This window comes from Actinia tenebrosa, unplaced genomic scaffold, assembly GCF_029948245.1.
Source record: "Actinia tenebrosa isolate PJP-AT-01 unplaced genomic scaffold, QUT_ActTen_1.0 PGA_scaffold2__45_contigs__length_23673736, whole genome shotgun sequence".
In the NCBI taxonomy this organism is placed as follows: Eukaryota; Metazoa; Cnidaria; class Anthozoa; order Actiniaria; family Actiniidae; genus Actinia; species Actinia tenebrosa.
Window position 1 is genome coordinate 8,193,555 of NW_028292579.1, and position 15,179 is coordinate 8,208,733.

At 40.6% G+C, this 15,179-nt stretch overlaps 3 protein-coding genes across 3 annotated transcripts; 1 reads left to right on the top strand and 2 right to left on the bottom strand.

The window, feature by feature from the left end:
- On the bottom strand, positions 1-11,372 carry LOC116308413 (uncharacterized). Its single transcript, XM_089033652.1, has 2 exons — positions 7,991-11,372; positions 1-7,418 (listed from the first exon to the last, which is right to left on the bottom strand). The coding sequence occupies exon 1, from the start codon at positions 11,235-11,237 to the stop codon at positions 7,995-7,997; it is 3,243 nt and encodes a 1,080-aa protein (XP_088889778.1). The 5' UTR covers positions 11,238-11,372; the 3' UTR covers positions 1-7,418; positions 7,991-7,994.
- Positions 2,120-3,619, top strand: LOC148909154 (uncharacterized). Its single transcript, XM_089034031.1, has one exon. The coding sequence runs from the start codon at positions 2,120-2,122 to the stop codon at positions 3,617-3,619; it is 1,500 nt and encodes a 499-aa protein (XP_088890157.1).
- A 283-nt stretch (positions 11,373-11,655) lies between the features above and the next one.
- Positions 11,656-14,592, bottom strand: LOC148909155 (uncharacterized). Its single transcript, XM_089034032.1, has one exon. The coding sequence runs from the start codon at positions 14,590-14,592 to the stop codon at positions 11,797-11,799; it is 2,796 nt and encodes a 931-aa protein (XP_088890158.1). The 3' UTR covers positions 11,656-11,796.
- Between the last annotated feature and the right edge of the window lie 587 nt (positions 14,593-15,179).

Genomic DNA, 15,179 nt, shown 5'->3' on the forward strand with positions numbered 1-15,179 from the left:
TTCAGCTGAACTACAATCTTTATTTCATGGTTATGATAACTAATTACAAGTGAGACATACAGAACTCAAACGGAACTCTCTCATGCTATGAATTCAAAACAATTTCTACCAGTTACACAAGACAAACTACATGCTTTCGAGCAAATTCCCCAAACTGACCTGGCTATCCTTGATGAAAGTTGACCAGGTACTGATCTCAACAGTTCCATGTGTGTTCAAAACCTCACCTGACTACAAAAGTCAATCAATATATACTGAATCTATACTAAGGAATAGTACGTTTGCATGATGGCGTCATTGACCTCTACTACCAGACTCCCTTGCACACTTTCTTTTGTTCAGTTAATTAGCACCAATTGTCTTACTAATCTCATAAGGGAATAAAAATGTAAATAAGAAAAAAATTCGCAAAGCATTATGATAGTGGGAGTCAAATGACGCCATCAGGTCAAGGGAATCCGGAATCCGGAATCCACGAAAGTTTAGGCTTTGGAATCCGGAATGCAGTTTATAATGGAATCTGGAATCCAGTTTATGATGGAATCTGGAATCCAGAATCCGCACCAAAAGTTTTGGAATCCGAAATCCAGACCCTTGGAATCCTGAATCCAGAGTCTCGGAATCCAGAATCCAGCGCTTGGAATCCGGCATCCACCATGGGTTCGGATTCCCTTACGTGGGGCGAATCAGGGAAACGTCCTATCATAACTGTGCCATATAAAAAGTAAGAAATAATTGACTACATTCTATGACTGGCCAAGTTATGCCCTGAACTACAATTGATTTTTTTGTGTATTCATTAATGTTGAGTGATCTGTCTGAAGAATAAGCATTAGTCCTCCCCATGAAAGAACTGCCAACACCCAGACAAAATGAACTGCCACTATCAATTAACCTTACTTATAACCAATAATAATATAAAATACTACTATAATTGTTTTAAGTTGTCTAGTGGTTAATAACACTCCTACAAAACATTCCTGGGTATGATGTTAACTTAAAAGTTTATATACAATGAGACAAATATTTTTCACTCCAACAAACAAATCAAGAAATACAAGAAAAACTGATTGATTCAAGCTTATAATGCAACAGCTAAATATGAAAAAAACTACAATAAAAATAAAACAACATGTATGTACATGGTCACTGATGATTGTAACCATGAAAACTAGCCACAACTCCTTCCAATTTAAATTGTTTAAAATAGCCTTCGATCAATTACTTCTTAATAGATTTGATTGATGCAATAATTGATGGAATTGTCTTGATCAGGTAAGTAAGATTGCCCATGGAAATGACTTTCCTTTAGAAGAAATTTGCTGTTTCACTCTGAAAAACTAAAATGGGATTAAATAGGCTTTTCTTTTTTTCCGTTTCAATTTTTGTTTTCTTTTTTTCACCTAATATGCAAACTATGAAAAAAGAACTAAGTCCCTTATTATCTTTTCAGTTTATCCTGATAAATGATACCCCTCCCCTCCCCTACTAAATCAAAGAGTAAGAAATACTAATTGACTACATTCTATGACTGGCCAAGTTATGCCCTGAACTACAATTGATAAGTGTATTTTTTGTGTATTCATTAATGTTGAGTAATCTGTCTGAAGAATAAGCATTAGTTAACTACAATACAAATAAAACAACATGTATGTACATGGTCACTGATGATTGTAACCAAGAAAACTAGCCACAACTCCATTCAATTTAAATTGTTTAAAATAGCCTTCGGTCAATTACTTCTGAATATATTTGATTGATGCAATAATTGATGGAATTGTCTTGATCAGGTAAGTAAGATTGCCCATGGAAATGACTTCCCATTAGAAGAAATTTGCTGTTTCACTCTGAAAAACTAAAATGGGATAAATAGGCTTTTCTTTTTTTCCGTTTCAATTTTTTTTTCTTTTTTTCACCTAATATGCATGTTACAATATTAGCTTACGCAGTTGTAATTAGATACTTAGAGAAGTGATTGTTTGATTAAAGACGCATAACTATTTCCCCACCAACACGAACACGTCTTGAAACATGGTGTCAGAAATAAATTGGAAATAACGCTTCCAAAGTAGCTGAAAAAACCGTCAAGTTCCTACTGCCGAGGCATTGAAGAAGTAATATGTCAAGTAAGGAGGAAGCTTCGACCAGCAGCGGTCCACGAGGACCAATATTCACGTCGCATTTTCCGGTACCAACGCCGATGAATACCAAAGGAGATCAAGTAAACAATTGGGACTTCTTTAAACAACAGTGGGAGGACTACGAAGTCGCAACCGGACTGTACCAGCAAGACCCAAAGATACGACTAGCAACGTTTCGCTCTGTAATGGGGAAGGAATGTCTGCAAATATTCCTTAATCTCAAGTTAAGTGACGAAGAAAAGAACGACGTAAACACATGCTTAAACGCGCTAGAAGCCTACTTCAAACCAAAGTGCAACGTGGTGTACGAACGATATCTGTTCAACAGCTGTACTCAAGGCCCAGAAGAAACCGTAGATGGCTACGTAAATCGCCTTAGAAAATGCGCTTCATCATGTCAGTTTGGTCCGTTAACGGAAGAGCTTATCAGGGATCGACTCGTTCTTGGTATACGAGAACACGCAACAAAACTACGTCTTTTAAAAGAGGACAGTCTAGATCTCAACAAAGCCCTCAACATTTGCCGCTCAAGTGAATTAGCTAGCAGTCAGTTAAAAGCCATGAGTCTAGTGGATAAGACAAACAACGAAGAAATCAATGAAATACGAGAACGGAAGCCTAAATCTCCAAGCAAGCCAAGTGACAAGTACAACAACAGACGTTCCCACAGAACGCCAAGCGAGGACAGTAAACGAACTACAAGTCGACGAACGAGCAGTTACAAGTGCTACCGCTGTGGTGGTTCTCAGAAACACAAGTTAGAAGACTGCCCCGCCTATGGCCGTGAATGCAAAACGTGCAAGAAACAAAACCATTTCGCGTCTGTGTGTAAATCGAGGTCAAGCAATGTCAAAGCGATGACAGCTGAATCAGGAGAATCAGAAGAAGGAGAATACTCATCCGACGAATTCACGTTGAAGATTGAAGAAGTTGGTTCGGTGAAAACGAAGGGCAAGCAGCTTTTTGCAAAGCTTGAGTTTATGAACACCAATTCCAGTTATAAAACGGATTTGGACTGCCAACTAGACACAGGAGCGACCTGTAACGTAATCAGCCACAAGGATGTAGCAATCATCAACCAAGACGGTAATCCGACGCTCAAGCAAAGCAATGTCAAACTACGATTGTTTGATGGATCAGTCATGGAAACATTAGGTGAAGTGACACTTAAGGTCAACGAAAAACATTGCTTCAAATTTCAGGTTGTCAACGGAAACCACAAACCAATTTTATCAGCCGAGACATGCCAACAATTAGATCTAATCAAGTTAAACATCGATCATCAAGTCCACGCGGTTCAAGAAACCGGAACTCTGCCCCTAACTAAAGAAAGTATCTTAAAGATTTTCGAGACGTCTTCGAAGGATTGGGAAACATTGGTAACGCTACAATCGCAGTTGACCCAGATGTCACGCCAGTTCAACACGCGCCTAGAAGAATCGCAGTTACGCTTCGCCAGGAAGTCAAAACAAAGTTAGCTGAACTCGAGAAAAGGAAAATCATCGTCAAAGAGACAGAACCCACCGAATGGATCAGCAGCATGGTCGTTGTAGCCAAACCTGGAAAGATACGAATCTGTTTGGATTCCAAAGATCTAAACAAAGCGATCAAACGACCCAAATACCAAATGCCTACGATGGACGAGATGCTACCCAGACTCGGCAAGGCCAAAGTCTTCACAACGTTAGACGCAAAGGATGGGTTCTACCAAATCGGTTTGGACGAAGCTAGCAGTAAGCTTACAACCTTTTGGACCCCATTTGGCCGTTACAGATATCTACGCATGCCTTTTGGCGTCAGCTCAGCCCCAGAGGAATTCGAAAGCACCCTACACGAGCGACTGGGAGACCTAGAAGGCGTGGAAGTGCTCCGCGACGATATGTTAGTGGTCGGTTACGGTGACACATTAGCAGAAGCCAACAAAAACCATGACGAAAATCTGCTACGTCTGCTCAAGAGAGCAAGACAGATCAACTTAAAGCTGAACAGCAAGAAGCTCATCATGCGGAGAAAAGAAGTGAAGTTCATGGGACACATCTTGTCATCCACCGGACTCAAGCCAGATCCAGATAAGGTCAAAGCAGTGACCGAAATGCCAAAGCCTACCAACAAGCAAGAGACACTCAGCCTACTAGGCTTTGTAAATTATCTCTCCAAGTTTCTCCCTCGACTATCAGAAGTCGCACTGCCTCTTCGTGAACTAACCACAAAGAATGCAAGATTTGTGTGGTCACGCCAGCACGACAAAGCCTTCTCAGAAGTTAAACAACTCGTGATTGCGCATCCAGTACTCAAGTACTATGACATGAGCGAAGAAGTCACTATCCAATGTGATGCTAGTGAGAAAGGCCTCGGAGCAACCTTGCTTCAAAACGGCCAACCAGTAGCGTTTGCATCCCGAACTCTCACACCAGTTGAGCAACGCTACGCACAAATCGAAAAAGAATGTCTTGCAATCGTCTTCGCTTGTGCAAAGTTCAGCCAGTACATCACACGGAGAGAGCTGATAACAGTAGAATCAGACCACAAACCTTTGCAAGCGATCTTCAAGAAATCCTTGTTAGCAGCACCCAGCAGGCTACAGAGGATGATATTACGCCTACAGCGATACAACCTGAACGTAACTTACAAGCCAGGACAACAAATGTACGTGGCAGATCACCTCTCACGAGCCTTCCTCGCAGACCAAGGAGAACCTGGAGACGAGTTCCAAGTGTTTGCGCTAGAACTAGAAGGAATCAACCCCCTCGACAATGTAAAGGTCACAAGTGAAAGGTTAGCGCAACTACAAAAAGCCACAGAGCAAGACCCTACAATGCAGTCACTTAAGAATACTATACTAATAGGATGGCCTGACGTACGTGACAAAGTACCAGTAGCTATCAGAGACTACTGGCATTTCCGAGAGGAACTGACACTCCACAACGGCATCTTATTCAAGAATCAACGCATCATCATACCTCGAGCCCTCAGATCTGAAGTAGTCGCGAGGTTACACTCAAGTCATCAAGGAATCGAGGCGTGTGCAAGGAAAGCACGAGATCGCGTTTACTGGCCAGCAATGAACCACGACATCGAAAATGCAGTAAAGGCTTGTCATGTGTGCTCAGAATATCAACCAAGTAACCCCAGCATGCCAATGCAGTCGCACGAAATACCCGACAGACCTTGGAGCAGACTAGGCACAGATCTTTTCACGCTGCAGAACAGAGACTATATAGTCTTGGTAGATTACTACTCAGACTACATAGAAATAAGTCCTCTGAAAGATACAACCTCAGCATCCATTACCAAGTTTCTGAAGGAACAGTTCAGTCGACATGGGATACCCGATGTGCTGGTATCCGACAACGGGCCTCAATACGTCAGCAACGAGTTTGCTGAATTCGCAAGAGACTGGGAGTTCAAACATGTCACCTCATCGCCATACCACCCAAAGTCAAATGGAAAGGCGGAATCAGCAGTGAAAGTAGCCAAGAGCCTGCTCAAGAAAGCCATGCAAGACCGTAAAGATCTGTGGTTAGCCTTGCTAGATTATCGGAATACCCCCACTCAAGGAATGCAGAGCAGCCCAGTACAGCGCTTGATGTCTAGGAGAACAAAGACACTAGTCCCCATAGCAACTAACCTTCTGTATCCCAAAGTAGCGGAAGGTGTGACAACCAAAATCCACCTTAAGCGCCAGAAAGCCAAAAGTCACTACGACAGACATGTAAAGGTCCTACCAGACCTAGAAATAGGCCAAGAGGTAAGAGTAGCGCCAAACCAGAGAGGCAAGCCCTGGGAAGTAGGGAACTGTAAAGAGAAACTCTCAGACAGGTCATACCTAGTTGAGTCGAACGGAGAGTTACTTCGCCGAAACAGACAGCTTTTAAAGCCCGTCGACGAAGCACCGAAAGAACCAGCTAGTGACACACAAGCATCACCAGAGGCAGACAGTGCAAGGACACCTCAAGTTCTACCTGCGTCAGAACCCGCGGTCAATCCACCTGTACTGCGAAGAAGTCAGAGAGTGGTTAAGAAACCTGATCGGTTTACTTGACTACCGAACATTTATAGGACACTGATTTTGTTACAGTTGAACTTTAATATCCACACAATCATTTCGTAGTTTAGTCAGCCATTTTGTTTGGTCATTTATTTTTTAAATCTTTAAAATCTTTCTATATCATCCCAGCCATGTATTTCAAACATTATAAAAGGGGAGATGTTACAATATTAGCTTACGCAGTTGTAATTAGATACTTAGAGAAGTGATTGTTTGATTAAAGACGCATAACTATTTCCCCACCAACACGAACACGTCTTGAAACAATGCAAACTATGAAAAAAGAACAAAGTGCCTTAATGTCTTTTAAGTTTATCCTGATAAATGATACCCCTCCCCTCCCCTACTAAATCAAAGAGTAAGAAATACTAATTGAGTACATTCGAATTCTGTGACTGGCCAAGTTATGCCCTGAACTACAATTGATAAGTGTATTTTTTGTGTATTCATTAATGTTGAGTAATCTGTCTGAAGAATAAGCATTAGTTAACTACAATACAAATAAAACAACATGTATGTACATGGTCACTGATGATTGTAACCAAGAAAACTAGCCACAACTCCATTCAATTTAAATTGTTTAAAATAGCCTTCGGTCAATTACTTCTGAATAAATTTGATTGATGCAATAATTGATGGAATTGTCTTGATCAGGTAAGTAAGATTGCCCATGGAAATGACTTCCCATTAGAAGAAAATTGCTGTTTTACTCTGAAAAACTAAAATGGGATAAATATTTTCTTTTTGAACTAATGTGCAAGTTATGAAAGTCCCTTAATGTCTTTTCAGTTTATCCTGATAAATGATACCCCTCCCCTACTAAATCAATTATCAATGGTCCTTTAATACCAGTGTATGTTGTACAGTGTTGTGTCTTATCTATCCTAGTGATTGATACCCCTCCCCTCCCCTACTAAATCAATTATCAGTGGTCCTTTAATACCAGTGTATTTTGTACAGTGTTGTGTCTTGTCTATCCTAGTGATTGATACCCCTCCCCTCCCCTACTAAATCAATTATCAATGGTACTTTAATACCAGTGTATGTTGTACAGTGTTGTGTCTTGTTTATCTTACTGATTGACACCCCTCCCCTCCCCTACTAAATCAACTATCAATGGTACTTTAATACCAGTCTTTTTACATGATTGGCAACAATCTTGTGTTGTAAAGTGTCTCCTGTCTCCAAGGCAGTTGGTATCTTTACACACAGTACATGATAGTCATGACCTAGTGAGAAGAAAATAAACCAACTCCATTAAGTTGAGTAGAATAAAGATTTTGTTGCATGTATTTTTTTAAATATTATTTTCGGTGTGACTTTTGGCGGTAACTTTTGAGTTGAACATAGTAGGGAAAAAGACTATGCAATAAAATAAAATGTTCTAATTCGTTTTTTTCAAATGTTTGAGGATATATCTGCAGTCTGTCAAAAATGAATTTCATAACATAAACTGGTTGAAATTAACCTGGCTATTTTGTCTTGGTCTTCTAAATGTATCTAAATCACGACTTTCACTCGACAATCTTGTAGTAACAATGCCTTGTTCGCTTGCAGCTCAACCATGACGATAAATAATGGAGTAACAAGAGTATTAGATGTGGCCATGGAAGGGGAGGGGTGGGAGTAAGCACATTTTAGCACATTTTTACTATAAAATAGAATTTTTTTTAATACGCAAAAGTATTAATTAAACAAGATAAGGTTTTAGTTGCTGTTTTATCTACCCGTCGAAAGACATGGCTGCTATGAAACCCCTCCATTAAGTTGTTATTAACTCATTCAAACATCTTACCTGTACCTTGTTACTTGTTCATCACGTACTTGATTTCTTCTACTGTTTGATCCCATCCATGATCGGTCACAACCTTGTACATTTCCATCACAAGACGAGGGAAATATTCCAGAAACACGAAGTCTTGAAGTAACATTTTTCTGATCATTGTTGGCCGTGTGGATTCAGAGACGTGTGCATAAGCATTTCGTATGAACCGCACTAGCTCTACTACAGAGTGAGTATCATAGTACTTTCTCTTGGTGGACGTCATTTCAGTGTAAATAGGAGGCATGCTCATATACCTCGGGTCATCCCACTTCCCATTCACCACTATAGTACTAAAGTTTTTCTCCAAGTCGGTCTCCACAGCAGTCAGAGTTGATCTTTTTGCGCGTGGGCATTGAAACTCTGACTGGTTTCCAACAGCCTTCAGAACATCGACTTTTTTCTTATTGGACCAGAACAATGGATGATCCAGACTTTCTCCTGCGGTTGGGCGTTTGTCTTTATCATGATGACCTCGAAGCATGTTCTTGACAAGATTAGTTGTTTCTGGAGAAAGAGAGTCATCCCATCCTTCCATTCTGCCATTTGTCATGTTGGTTTCTATCTCATGAACCATTTGACTATTGTTCTTGGAGAATGGGTGTTTTTGTTTTGACAGAATGTAATGAAGAACAAGTCCACATGAAAACATGTCAGATGCCTTGGAATGATATCCACCGTCCACATGAGTACTCATCAACAATTCTGGAGCCATCCAACACCTCGTTCCCGCATTAGTACCATACACTGTGGTGGTGCTACTATCAACGCGACGGCTCAGACCAAAGTCAGCAATTTTCAAATGTAGATGAGGGTGTGTTTTATACAGAATATTTCCAGGCTTCAGGTCGCGATGAACAATATCCTTCGCATGCAGGAACTTTAACCCCTTTACTACCTCTTGACAAAGTTGAGTACTTTTTCTAGCGTCAAATGTGGAGCCATCAGTAAGGTACTCGTCAAGACTTCCTTCCATCAGTTCTAAAACTACGCATGAAAAGGTTTCATCTTCGAAGAAATGCAAATAACGAACAGTTTGTTCGCAGTCTGCAAGGGCAGTGAGATTTTTAATCTCTCGTTTGTCTTCTGGTCGCTGCATACGTGTCTTCAGAATGCGCTTGATGGCCACTTCTCTACCATCCTTCTTATTGATTCCAACAAAGACATCGCCATATGAGCCACTTCCTACGTGTTCTTTATGACACCAAAAGTCCTCGTACATCACATCGTACTCTTGTCGTCTAGCAACTTTGGCCAATTTTACCCTATATTTATTCGAAATGGAAGTCCATGGAATGAGTACGGACATTGCGCTAGAATCTAAGTCTTTCGTTAAAAGTTCTTTAAGAGCGTCAAAATTGGATGCCATATCCAGGCAGGACTTGCCATCAGCTCCATACAAACGAAGAATCTTAATGATTTCACAATGCACAGACAAGTTTTCAAACGCTGCGTTTATCGAATGGTCTGATGTGTCCACTCCTCTTTCTTGAGGTTGTCCATCATCAAAGGTTTCATCATCTTCATTAACTGATATTTCAATGGTCGCAGAGGCAGGTTTCTCTTCTATCTTGTTATCCAATACACCAGTTTCTATTATATTCCTACAGCAAAGACGAAGTGGTTCGGACGCAGTGGTAGGATCTTTCATTGACTCTAAGATATCTTTGACAAGATTCGTTTTCCAATTTGTCCGTGTGGATTTGTCTTTGCAGATGGCATTCAAAAGACCAACAGCAAATGTCTCGGACTGAGTGTAGCCCCGCTCGCAAGCCTCGTCAACCAGAGCTTTAGAAAAAACAAAGTTCTCCTGTCGAATGAGAACACTTAGAACTGAATCACCCTCTTCGTCGGCTGTCCATGGATCAAGTCCCTTGTCGATGGCAGTTTTCCAAAATGATTTTGGGTCTTCTAACTCTGCAACATCTGGGTAAATAATGCTGTAATTAGCAGCATCTGAATAGAGATCACCTTCATAACCACGAAATGGCCACCCTGTTTTCGCGGCAACAACAAGAGGTGATGCTTTTGATGAATCAACTTCGTTGGCGCTTGCTCCAGCATCAAGCAACAGCTTCACAGCTATCCAGGTTCTGCACAAATGTAAAGGGGTTTGATCTTTACCATTTCTATTATTCACTCTTGCTCCACATCTCAAAAGGTAATTTAAGATTGTTTGTAGGAATTCCTCAAATGTGAGCTCTTTAGTAACATTACTTGTATAGTCTTGAGGTGATGGTAATTCTAGTGAAGCCCAAAGATGCAGTGGTGAATTGAGATCAACATCAGGTATGTTGATAATCCTTCTCAGACTTGCTACATTTTTTGCAGGTGGAAATATTTGCAAAAGTTTGATTGTTTCATGCAAAACATTTTGTCTTACTGTCTTATCACGTATCTGAAGGAAAAGTTGGAAAAGCTGTAGTAATAAATGAAAACCAGTTTTTTCACTTCCAGACTTGATTTCAAAACTGGATCCGTGTTTTGACAACCAGGTACAGACTTTTACCAGGGTTTTTACTGCTGATAATTGATTTTCTCTATCTATCTGCCTTACATCTGCAGAGAAGCAATACAAAAGGGGTGTCTGATCCTTATGGTTTCTGAGGTTCAATTGTACACCAAGTTTCATCAGCTGAAAACAAATCTCCATGACGATCTCTTGTGGTACACCCCTCAATGCTAAACGAGTCGCATAGTGAAAGGCTGTATTACCATATGAATCAACACTATTAGGATCAGCACCTAACTCCACCAATAATCTTAAAGCATCTGATATCCCTTCTCCATTTTTGCATTTTTCATTTATTAAAGTAATCAGCATTTCCATTTCCTTTTGATTGATAATGAACGGACTAGCGAGTTCTAACGCGCTAGAAATGTATGTTCGCATACTATCTAGACCAACTCGTCTTTCTTGGAAAATGAGAGAGAACTTACAGAAAACTATGCCCAAAATTGCTTCTGCTAATGTTTTTTTCTGTGCTCCGCATTCTTCAAGTAAATCGAGGAAGTCAGCAGGAATGTTTAACTTCTTAGTGAGGTAAAAGGAGAATTTAGAAGCAACATCAAATATATTTCTATCAACAAAAAAGTTCAAAATCGTGCAGTTAAAACTATCTTTCAAAAGAAAAGGATAAATTATTCCCTTTTCAATAAGAATGCGAGCTAAATTTGGATACTCGAGAGCGTAAAAAATTGGCGTTCTTCCATGAATATCTCTCATATCTACGAATGCACCTCCAGCATCAATCAATGCACGAACCACACTCTCGTTACTTTGTTGAACAGCATAAAAAAAAGCAGTTTGGCCATCATCATCGCTTATGTTGACTTTAGCACCAGCACCAATCAATGCACGAACCACACTCTCGTTGTTACTTTGTTGGACAGCATAAAACAAAGCAGTTTCGCCATAATCATCGGTTATGTTGACATCAGCACCAGCATCAATCAATGCACGAACCACACTCTCGTTGTTACTTTGTTGGACAGCATAAAACAAAGCAGTCTTGCCACCCTTGTCAGTTATGTTGACATCAGCACCAGCATCAATCAATGCACGAACCACACTCTCGTTGTTACTTTGTTCCACAGCAGAAAACAAAGCAGTTTTGCTATCACCATCAGTAATATTGACATCAGCACCAGCATCAATCAATTCACGAACCACACTCTCGTTGTTTCTTTGTAGGACAGCATGAAACAACGCAGTTTCGCCAAAATTATTAGTTTCGTTCACATCAGCACCAGCATCAATCAATGCACGAACCACACTCTCGTTGTTACTTTGTTCCACAGCATAAAAAAAAAACAGTTTGGCCATATTCATTACTTATGTTGACATCAGCACCAGCATCAATCAATGCACGAACCACACTCTCGTTGTTACTTTGTTGGACAGCAGAAAACAAAGCAGTTTCGCCATAATCATCGGTTATGTTGACATCAGCACCAGCATCAATCAATGCACGAACCACACTCTCGTTGTTACTTTGTTGGACAGCATAAAACAAAGTAGTTTTGCCACCCTTGTCAGTTATGTTGACATCAGCACCAGCATCAATCAATGCACGAACCACACTCTCGTTGTTACTTTGTTCCACAGCAGAAAACAAAGCAGTTTTGCTATCACCATCAGTAATATTGACATCAGCACCAGCATCAATCAATTCACGAACCACACTCTCGTTGTTTCTTTGTAGGACAGCATGAAACAACGCAGTTTCGCCAAAATTATTAGTTTCGTTCACATCAGCACCAGCATCAATCAATGCACGAACCACACTCTCGTTGTTACTTTGTTCCACAGCGTAAAAAAAAACAGTTTGGCCATATTCATTACTTATGTTGACATCAGCACCAGCATCAATCAATGCACGAACCACACTCTCGTTGTTACTTTGTTGGACAGCAGAAAACAAAGCAGTTTGGCCATAATCATCGGTTATGTTGACATCAGCACCAGCATCAATCAATGCACGAACCACACTCTCGTTGTTACTTTGTTGGACAGCATAAAACAAAGTAGTTTTGCCACCCTTGTCAGTTATGTTGACATCAGCACCAGCATCAATCAATGCACGAACCACACTCTCGTTGTTACTTTGTTCCACAGCAGAAAACAAAGCAGTTTTGCTATCACCATCAGTAATATTGACATCAGCACCAGCATCAATCAATTCACGAACCACACTCTCGTTGTTTCTTTGTAGGACAGCATGAAACAACGCAGTTTCGCCAAAATTATTAGTTTCGTTCACATCAGCACCAGCATCAATCAATGCACGAACCACACTCTCGTTGTTACTTTGTTCCACAGCATAAAAAAAAACAGTTTGGCCATATTCATTACTTATGTTGACATCAGCACCAGCATCAATCAATGCACGAACCACACTCTCGTTGTTACTTTGTTGGACAGCAGAAAACAAAGCAGTTTGGCCATAATCATCGGTTATGTTGACATCAGCACCAGCATCAATCAATGCACGAACCACACTCTCGTTGTTACTTTGTTGGACAGCATAAAACAAAGTAGTTTTGCCACCCTTGTCAGTTATGTTGACATCAGCACCAGCATCAATCAATGCACGAACCACACTCTCGTTGTTACTTTGTTCCACAGCAGAAAACAAAGCAGTTTTGCTATCACCATCAGTAATATTGACATCAGCACCAGCATCAATCAATTCACGAACCACACTCTCGTTGTTTCTTTGTAGGACAGCATGAAACAACGCAGTTTCGCCAAAATTATTAGTTTCGTTCACATCAGCACCAGCATCAATCAATGCACGAACCACACTCTCGTTGTTACTTTGTTCCACAGCATGAAACAAAGCAGTGCTACCATAATCAGCAGTTCTGTTGACATCAGCACCAGCATCAATCAATGCACGAACCACACTCTCGTTGTTACTTTGTTGGACAGCAGAAAACAAAGCAGTTTCGCCATAATCATCGGTTATGTTGACATCAGCACCAGCACCAATCAATGCACGAACCACACTCTCGTTGTTACTTTGTTGGACAGCATAAAACAAAGCAGTTTCGCCATAATCATCGGTTATGTTGACATCAGCACCAGCATCAATCAATGCACGAACCACACTCTCGTTGTTACTTTGTTGGACAGCATAAAACAAAGTAGTTTTGCCACCCTTGTCAGTTATGTTGACATCAGCACCAGCATCAATCAATGCACGAACCACACTCTCGTTGTTACTTTGTTCCACAGCAGAAAACAAAGCAGTTTTGCTATCATCATCAGTTATTTTGACATCAGCACCAGCATCAATCAATTCACGAACCACACTCTCGTTGTTTCTTTGTAGGACAGCATGAAACAACGCAGTTTCGCCAAAATTATTAGTTTCGTTCACATCAGCACCAGCATCAATCAATGCACGAACCACACTCTCGTTGTTACTTTGTTCCACAGCATAAAAAAAAACAGTTTGGCCATATTCATTACTTATGTTGACATCAGCACCAGCATCAATCAATGCACGAACCACACTCTCGTTGTTACTTTGTTGGACAGCAGAAAACAAAGCAGTTTCGCCATAATCATCGGTTATGTTGACATCAGCACCAGCATCAATCAATGCACGAACCACACTCTCGTTGTTACTTTGTTGGACAGCATAAAACAAAGTAGTTTTGCCACCCTTGTCAGTTATGTTGACATCAGCACCAGCATCAATCAATGCACGAACCACACTCTCGTTGTTACTTTGTTCCACAGCAGAAAACAAAGCAGTTTTGCTATCACCATCAGTAATATTGACATCAGCACCAGCATCAATCAATTCACGAACCACACTCTCGTTGTTTCTTTGTAGGACAGCATGAAACAACGCAGTTTCGCCAAAATTATTAGTTTCGTTCACATCAGCACCAGCATCAATCAATGCACGAACCACACTCTCGTTGTTACTTTGTTCCACAGCATAAAAAAAAACAGTTTGGCCATATTCATTACTTATGTTGACATCAGCACCAGCATCAATCAATGCACGAACCACACTCTCGTTCCCACTTTGTTCGACCGCATGAAAACGAAGCAGTTCTACCATAATCAATAGTTCTGTTGACATCAGCACCAGCATCAATCAATGCACGAACCACACTCTCGTTGTTACTGTGATGGACAGCATGAAACAAAGCAGTTTCGCCATTATTATCAGTTATGTTGACATTAGCACCAGCATCAATCAATGCACGAACCACACTCTCGTTGTTACTTCGATAGACAGCATGAAACAAAGCAGTTTGGCCATATTCAGTAATTATGTTGACATCAGCACCAGCAGAATCATTAGTTATGTTGACATCAGCACCAGCATCAATCAATGCACGAACCACACTCTCGTTGTTACTTTGTTCCACAGCAGAAAACAAAGCAGTTTCGCCATAATCATCGGTTATGTTGACATCAGCACCAGCATCAATCAATGCACGAACCACACTCTCGTTGTTACTTTGTTGGACAGCATAAAACAAAGCAGTTTTGCCATAATCATCGGTTATGTTGACATCAGCACCAGCATCAATCAATGCACGAACCACACTCTCGTTGTTACTTTGTTGCACAGCATAAAGCAAAGCAGTTCTACCATAATCAATAGTTCTGTTGACATCAGCACCAGCATCAATCATTGCA

Bases quoted from the DNA above. Each gene is read 5' to 3' on its own strand.
- LOC148909154 (XM_089034031.1), top strand. From the start codon at position 2,120: ATGTCAAGTAAGGAGGAAGCTTCGACCAGCAGCGGTCCACGAGGACCA.
- LOC116308413 (XM_089033652.1), bottom strand. From the start codon at position 11,237: ATGAGAGATATTCATGGAAGAACGCCAATTTTTTACGCTCTCGAGTAT.
- LOC148909155 (XM_089034032.1), bottom strand. From the start codon at position 14,592: ATGGTAGAACTGCTTCGTTTTCATGCGGTCGAACAAAGTGGGAACGAG.